Consider the following 8,850-nt stretch of genomic DNA (forward strand, 5'->3'; position numbering starts at 1 on the left):
CTGCTAAATCTGTGAGTTCTCTTGCATGTTCTTGAGCTAGTAGCTTTCAAACTATTTCCTGTTCACTACCCTCTTGTTTTTTGCATTTTTGTATTTTTTTCCCTCTCTTGATAGGTTTAATATGCAATTTTATAGCTTTCTTCCTTCTCTTGCTAGGATTAATCCTAGCTTGATTTGGGACATGGAGTGCTTATGTGCTTGTATAACTGTTTTCACGTGAAATAATCCAGTCTTATTGCTGGTTGATGAACCTAATTAAACGAATGTCTGCACATTGCGGGCTGTCCCGCGGCACCCGTCGGGCTGAACAATCCCGCGAGCCGTGTGGGGCGTGTTGCCGTTTGCATGCACAGAGAGTTTGCGGCCGTTGTGGGGCGGGGCGGGACGGCCCACAACCCGTCCCACTTGCAATCCTAGCCCTCAAGAATCTAAACAGGTGGGCTAATTTTGAGCTAATGTGAATTAGCCCCCCTCAAAACATTAGCTCCTCCAAGGGGTGCTAATGGGGCTAATTTTGTGTGGGGACCATCAAAAAGCAGTTCTCTTTCTCCTTCTCTCTCCTCTTTTTCTACTCTCTCTCCACCTTTTAGCCTTAAATTAGCCCATGGATCTAAACATACCACCCTAGGCTAATGTTTAGCCTACCAATTCATGACTAAATATTAGCTCTCAACATTAGCCCTGGGCTAATCTTCCAAACAGGGCCCTGATCGTGAAAGCTGCGTGTGAACGAACTGTCCAGGTGCGATGGATTGGGTAATCGCCGTCAGACCAGATCCCTATCACATCGGATGTTTGGACACTAATTATAAATATTAAACGTAGACTATTAATAAAATCCATCCATAATCTTGGACTAATTCACGAGACGAATCTATTGAGTCTAATTAATCCATGATTAGTCTATGTGATGCTATAGTAAACATTCTCTAATTATAAATTAATTAGGGTTAAAAAATTTGTCTCGCGAATTAACTTTCATTTATATAATTAGTTTTATAAGTAGTCTATATTTAATAATACTCTAAATATAATTAGTTTCAGTCTGAGGAGGCAGTCACTGACAGTGACATACAAGCAATGCAGCGTCGACGGCTTTAGCGTCTAGCTCGCAACAACAACCACACCACCGCAGCAGCAGAAGAAGATGCAGAAGGCTTAATCTAAGGGTTAATTGGATCCATGCCACGCGAATTGTGGCAAATCAAAAAAATGCCACACCTATTCGGGAATCCGGGTGCATGCCACTACTAGTTCGTCAAATTGGAACCATGCCACAATGTACGCCCCGTGCACGCTTTGCCACCGTTTTAGGGTACCATATTTTCCTATGGACGTTTCTGCCCTCGTGTTCACGTGTGCTTAGACCAGCTCGGGTCCGGCTCGAACAGCCCAGTCGCCATTCGTTCCCCACACCGAAACCCTAGCTTCTTGGAGGTGGCGCAGGCAACGGTGCCGGCGCAATTGACGGCGGCGGAGCAGGGCGGCGACACAGGCTACGGCGATGGAGGGCGGCGTCGTAGGCGGCGGCGCAGGCTTCGGCGCCGGAGCAGGGCGGCGGCCTAGGCGAAGGCGGCGGAGCAGGCCGGCGGCGGAGGCTACGACGGCCGAAGGGGAGGACCTTCGCCGATGGGAGGATGAGTGCGCAGGGGCCTACGCCTGCATCCCCCACCGCGTTGGCAATGTATTTGGGCGAAACCCTTGTACGGGTTGCTTCCAAACCGTGAGTACCTTCCCCCATGAACTCTTTATGCAGATAAAATTGCGATTTGAGTTTCGATTTGAACTTTGTATGTGCGATTTGAGTTATTGTTTTGTCATTCGTTGGTAGGCATTGGTTTTCAGTCGATGTTAGGGTGCAACCCTATGCGACAGTAGATGCTGATGGTAGGAAAATCATGAGTAAAGGAGGCACTGGGCATTGGGTAATCGATTCAGAGAGTTTTTCGTTTGATTTCCTAATGGAAAGTTTGAGGGTTGAGTTTAAGTGGGGCTCGAACCAGTCTCCCTCAGTGTGGTATTTTAACAAAAATTTGGGTGAGGATGTTAGGCTCATAGGGGACGCTGATTTGCCAGATATTTTCGAGATGTATGCAACCGAGGCCAGGTTCCACCTACTTGTAGCAGTTCTTGAGGAAAGCATGGATGTTGCTTCTGTGTGTTGTGTGCATGAGCCCATTGCTATCATCCCACCTGAGAATCCTTCTCACAATGATGGTTCTGGACAAGCTGCTACTAATGTTGGAGGTTCTGCACAGCCTACAACAGTGGAAGCAGATGTTAGAGAGCCTGACATGTTTGATAATAAGGAAGAATATGTTGGTGTTAATGATGAGCAGTTGTATCTGCCTCCAAAACCTACTCAGCCACCTGACACCTCTGGCCAATCCTCTCAGCCTGCTGCCATTGGGGTTGGTGGTCAATCCTCTCAGACTGCTGCCACAGGGATTGAAGCTCCAGAGGTAGAAGTCACTGATGAAGACCCTCAGGTTGTTAGAGTGTTGCATGATCCAGAGAATCCAAATATAGTGAAGAATGCTCTATTCCCTGACATGATATCTTTTAGAAAAGCAGTTAGGCATTATGCAATTAAGAAAGGTTTTGAGTTTGCTGATTTGAAGACAGATAAAACAAGATTCATTGCAACCTGTCGCGCTGAAGGCTGTCCATGGAGAATACGTGCTTCCCTAATCCATGATAAGAAAACAATTAAGGTATAAATGTATTATTTTAGTTAATTTATTTTTTCATCTCCTGAAAGTAGTGTTAGTTTTAGTAACTTTTTATCACCATGTCATACCATGCAGATTACAGTTCTTCCCTTTGAACACAAATGTGAATCTACCAAACTAAGAGAGCGCAAGATGGCTACACAGGGCTGGGTTGCTGATAGGCTTGGTGATTGGTTGAAGAACAATCCAAAGAAGGGTGCTAAGGATGCAAGGGGGAAGCTGCAAGAATAGTATGAGATCAAGTTGAAGTATTCAAAGGCATGGTCAGGTATGAAGTTAGCACTAGAACAGATACATGGTAAATATGAGGAAAGTTTTCAGTTGCTTTTCAACTGGAAGGCTGAAATTGAGAGGAAGTGTCAAGCGTTTGTTTGTAGCTCTAAAACCATGTATAGATGGCTTTTTGCAAGGGTGTAGGCCATATGTGGGTGTAGACTCAACTAAGTTGACTGGAAAATACACTGGACAGTTAGCTTCAGCCACATCATTCAAGAATTTGGTACATATGTGGCTTTGGAGAAAGCAACAAATGTAACTATCTGACAAACAATGTTTCTGAGAGCTTTAATGCTCAGATCAGAAATCTGAAAGGACTGCATCCTCATGAACTTGTTGACAGCATACGAGAGTTAATAATGGAGAAGATGGCCACTAGAAGAGATGTTGGCAATAAAATGGATGATGGAATCATTCCAGGTGTTATGAAGCAGCTTAATGATGCCACATCTCTTCTTAAAGTAGTGAAGATTGCCAGAAGTGATGATGGGTTTGCAGAGGTCACACTTGTGGATACTGACAACAAGACTAGAAGGCATAATTGTTGACCTAGACAACCAAAAATGCTCCTGTAGGGCTTGGCAAATAACAGGGAAGCCATGCAGGCATGCATTGGCCTGGATATGCAGCAGTGGAGGAAGGATACAAGATTTTGTGAGCCCATATTATAGTGTGCAAATGTTCAGGACAACTTATGCAGGCAGAGTACCACCTATGACTGACAGGACACAGTGGCCAGTAGTTGATTTGGGCTTCAAGGTGCATGTCCCTAAGCAGAAGAGAGGTGCTGGAAGGCCTAGAGTACAGACAATAAGGGGATTTCTTGAGCCTGGAAGAAAGAGAGTGAAATGCAAGAGATGTAAAAGATTTGGACATTTTGAGAAAACATGCAAGCTGGCTGAACCTGCAGATGCAGATGATATGAGCAGCCACTGCACCCCCCAAAAAGGGTATATTGCTGTCATTGTGCTTCCATTCTTAATTAGTCTTTGTGCAAGCGGTTTGTGTTCTTTAACTCCAACTTGATAAAAAAACCCAACTTGATAATTATTGTTAGTTACACTCCTGATATATTGTGCTATGTTGTAGTCACTAAGATTCAGGCTTGTATGCTTGCCATATGGTCTAAAAATTCTCACTTTTTTGTAGGAAGAGACAAGTGTGTAGGCAAGGAAATGATCCAGGAGTGTCAACAAGTGAAGCAAGCTGCTCTGCACCAAAGAAGAAAAAAACACCTAGGAAAAAAAAGACACCAAAAAAGAAGAAGACTCCCCAAAAGAGGAAAGACCTAGCATCCTCAAGTGCACCACCAACTAGAGTAGTTAGGATCCTATCTACCTATCTTCGACTGTAATGCCAGCTGCCTCCTCTCTAAGTATTTTGCTAATTGCCAATGGCTATGATGAACTTGTAATGCACGTGTGCCTATGAACTTGTAGTAACCTATTTGCAGTGACAATGTAGCCTGCCCTATCTCTTAAGTATTTTGCTAGTAAGGCTGCTATGAACCAGTAATGTTGCTCATGTATGTCTGTACTGTTGTATGCATATGTTGAGCCTGAAAACTGAAATTATGGAATGCATCAATGATCTCTTTTGCTGAAAATTTCCTGTACTCATGTGCTCTCTCCTTTTGTAAAGATTTCTGTGCTGTAAACTGAAATTATGGAATGCACCAATGATCTCTTTGCTGAAAATTTGTGATGGACAATTGTCTGCATGGCACTGATTCTATACAGGAATCTGACAATTTTTCCCAGGAATCTGCAAATTTTATGGTTCTATTATTGTAACAATTCACTACTTTCTTCTCAAACATACACTTTCATTCATATTGTTCAGCACTGCACATACACATACTTTCTTATGAAACATACTCTTTCATTCATATAGGTCACCACAGTACATACACAGGACAATACATGACAATACATTCATATTTCCAATCCAAAATACACTTGTTGACAATACATCCATTTTTTTCCCATCTAATTTCTACCTACCATTAAACAAGCAAATAAGACAGTGATCACTAAGGTAAGGTATAGAAGTCTAGCACGGCTAAATTTAACTTCTTCCAACTGCTTCTTCATCGCTAAACACTCCGCGAAGAATGTCGATTGTTTCTTGCATATGATCGTACTTGCCGGCGTGACAGTACGCAACCATCTCCTCAGCATACTCATTCAGCAGGTCTTCCCATATCCATAAGAAGCAACAGCCCTAAGCAAACAACTAAGAATTAAGACACCGAAATGAAACCAATGAAACTAAGCAAGTTCTTACCGAATTGCCGCATTGTAGCCACCGGCGTCGAGGATTCCTTGGCGTGTTCGAAATCTTCACAGTGGCGGAGGCACCGCAAGCACACTTCAGCGTGGGGATGGAAGAAGGTGATTCCATCGTCGCCTTGCCGTCGCGCCAGGAAGGAGGTGATTCCATTGTCGCCTTGCCGTCGCGCTAGGTCGTACTCGCCGCCGATCGCCTGCGCCGTCGCTAGGAGCTCCGGCGCCACCGCCTTCAGCTGTCGTAGCCTCCGCCACCGCCCTGCTCCGCCGCCGCCTTCGCCTGCGCTGCCGCCCTGCTCCGGCGCCGAAGCCTGCGCCGCCGCCTGCGACGCCGCCCTCCGTCGCCGTAGCCTGCGCCGCCGCCCTGCTCCGCCGCCTTCCGCCGCGTCGATTGCGCCGGCGCCGTCGCCTGCGCCGCCTCCAAGAAGCTAGGGTTTCGGTGTGGGGAACGAATGGCGACCGAGCTGTTCGAGCCGGACCGGAGCTGGTCTAAGCACACGTGAACACAAGGGCAGAAACGTCCATACGAAAATACGGTACCCTAAAACGGTGGCAAAGTACGCGCAGGGCGTACATTGTGGCATGGTTCCAATTTGACGAAATAATAGTGGCATGCACCCGGATTCCGGAATAGGTGTGGCATTTTTTTGATTTGCCACAATTCGCGTGGCATAGATCCAATTAACCCTTAATCTAATGGAGATAGATAAGTGGATGTGACCCGTACGTGTTTGTTGATTCTATTCTCTCTTTCTCTAATCCCTGGTTCCGATTCCTGTAGGTGGGGTCACCTCACCCCAATGATTGCAATTTTGGTAATTTCGGACCCCACTGTCAAATCAATATATCGACCAAAATTTTCAGATGTTCTCAAATGTTTGTTAAATTTGGTCAAAGTTTATTCAAATCCAATCAAAATATGTTAAAATTTCAAAAACTTCAGTCTGAAAGTACCAAAAATCATGAAATTTCATAAATTTCGGTCCAACCAAAGTGTCTGGCTTTCAAGTTTAATTAGGGAGTAATTCGATCGACCTCGATAGCTCCGCGGGATGGGGTGTGTGTTATTCATACCTTTTCCTTTTAGAAATTGGGGGGCAATGGTATTGGGAGTAACACTACTATAAAAAAACATTTTTGTAGGCGGCCAAAAGTAGTTTTCCCAGACAGGGGAAGGATCACCTGTATACCAACGACTGTGAAAATTGATGATTTTCGCAGGCGGCACAATCACCCGCCTACGAAAATCCACTGGACGAACAAAAAAAATTGGCGCCCTGCCGACCCTGCGCCTCGCCTCGCCGCCGCTGCCGCCGCCCTGCCCCGGCCTCCCTTCGGCCGAATCTGGGAGGGGAGGGGAGGGGAGGGGAGGGGAGCCGCGCCGCCGCCGCCGCCGCCCCGCGCCTCGCCTCACCGCCGCCACCCTGCCCCGGCCTCCCTCCGACCAGATCTGGGAGGGGAGGGGAGGGGAGCCGCGCTGGAGCCGCCGCCGCCACCCCGTGCGTCGTCGTTGCCGCCCCGCGCCTCCCCTCGCCGCCGCCGCCCTCCCCCGGCCTCCCTCTAGTCGGATCTGGGAGGGGAGGGGAGGGGAGCGGCGCCGGGAGCTGTCGTCGCCGTCCCGCGAGTCGCCATGGCCGGACCCGCGCCTCGCCGGCCCCACGCCTCGCCTCGCCTCGCCGCAGTCGCCTTCCGCGGGTAGGGAGGGAGGGGAGGGGAGGGGACCGGACGGGCATGGGGATAGAAGTGTTGAGGGAGAGGGAGAGAGAGAGAGAGAGTTGAGAGGATAAGGAGTGGTGGGGAGGAGGTGAGAGGAGAAGATAAGGACTTAGATTTTTTTTTTGGGTAGGTACGATTTTCGCAGGAGTCCGCATGCAAAAATATATTTTTGCAGGCGGACAACGAAAAAGACCCCCACGTCGGGAAAAATGCTTTTTCTAGTAGTGTGATCGGTAGCCGATTCATCGACCCGATTTTTTTTCATGTGTCGCGTTTTTATTCGTGCCGGTTGTCAATCTGGTACAGATGTGGTTCCTTACCCATGCTGCTTCCGTGGTGCCGGTTGATAAAATGGTACCTACGGTGGTTTTTCTAATCAGCACCAATGATCTTTTTTATATAGTTGTGTATTTTATGTCCACGACATATAACTTAATATTCCACTAATGATCTGATTGATTTTTTAGACAGATCAACCCGACACCATTCCCAGAAAAACAAATACATCCGTATTCAGATTGATCAAACGTAGCAAACACAATCACAGTAATTACAGGTTAAGTAGATAATTTGGAAGAACAAGCGAGATCGATTATCACAAAGGCTAATGAGAAATGTAGACGTCGTACTCGAGGATGAGCTGGCTGTTTGGGTCCGCCGTCTTCACCGTCCTGCTGAGCGTGTACCCTCGCGCCATCCGGAACGCGCCCGTGCCGCCGACCACCGGCCGCTCCATCGCCGCGCCGCCGGGCAGCGGCAGCCCGACGCCGAACGCCGCCACCGTGCTGCCCTTGTACGGCCCGTCCGTGAACACGAAGTCCAGCATCGTCGTGACCGAGCCGTCGGCGAGCGACGTGCCGGCGGCGAGCCCCTGCGCGCGCCCGACCAGGCGGGACGCCGGGTCGGCGCCCTCGCGGAGCGCGTCGTCGACCACGCTGACGAAGCCGAACAGCGAGCCGCCGCTGCGCGCCGGCGGGGCCACCCTGGCCGTCGTGCCGTTCGGCCCGCCGTTGAAGAACTCGTGCATGTAGAAGTGGAGGTGCGTCGTCCTCCCGCCGTCTGCCGCGGCCGGCTGCGCCGCCGCGATTGTCGCCGCCGACGAGCTGAAGAGGAGGATCAGGGCTAGGATTGCACGGTGAGATGCCGCCATGCGCGTCATCAGCTGCAAGTGCAAAGAGAAGAAAGAGAGGAGCACTACCACAGGAAAGGCAAGTTAAGTTAAGGGGTTGTGTGTTCTTGCATGTATATGTAACGTACGAGGAGAACTAGCTTAATTATACAATTATACTCCCTCCGTTCCAAAATATAAGCATTTTTAGCTATGGATCTAGACAACGGTGTGTCTAGATTTATAGCCAAAAGTTGTTATATTTTAGGACAGAGATAGTATTAGCTTAACTAGTTGACTCCCCCATGCTTTACTGCGGGATATATGATTAAATATATGTTAAATGTGTTATAAATTATGGATGGATATAGAATGATTTTTTTAAAAAAATGATTTGAGAATGATGATTTAATATGTGTATATTGAGTTTTACAATATAATAAATTTTAAATGTACTACTAATTACTATGATTACATTTTGAGTTTTTTTTAGTGAGTTGATGTGGTATATTAGAATTTAGAAGTAATGATATAAATATTATGCTTATATGTTAAGTTTTAGGTGTTTCATGAATAATAACTTTAGGAGTAGAATTTGAGGTCAGCTAGCGTGCAAGGCATCTCGTTCTAATTAACAACACAACAACAACGTTGTACTATATAGGTGATTTTTCTTTTCTTTTGTAAACCAACGGGGGGAGAGCTCTGCTTGTTATAAAACAAAACGGCT

At 47.2% G+C, this 8,850-nt stretch overlaps 1 protein-coding gene across 1 annotated transcript; it reads right to left on the bottom strand.

Moving 5' to 3' along the window:
• Positions 1 to 7,455: 7,455 nt before the first annotated feature.
• On the bottom strand, positions 7,456 to 8,206 carry LOC127753330 (dirigent protein 1-like). The gene has a single exon (XM_052278811.1). It carries the CDS (start codon positions 8,169 to 8,171, stop codon positions 7,617 to 7,619), a length of 555 nt encoding a protein of 184 aa, XP_052134771.1. The 5' UTR covers positions 8,172 to 8,206; the 3' UTR covers positions 7,456 to 7,616.
• Between the last annotated feature and the right edge of the window lie 644 nt (positions 8,207 to 8,850).

This window comes from Oryza glaberrima, chromosome 10, assembly GCF_000147395.1.
Source record: "Oryza glaberrima chromosome 10, OglaRS2, whole genome shotgun sequence".
Classification (NCBI taxonomy): Eukaryota; Viridiplantae; Streptophyta; class Magnoliopsida; order Poales; family Poaceae; genus Oryza; species Oryza glaberrima.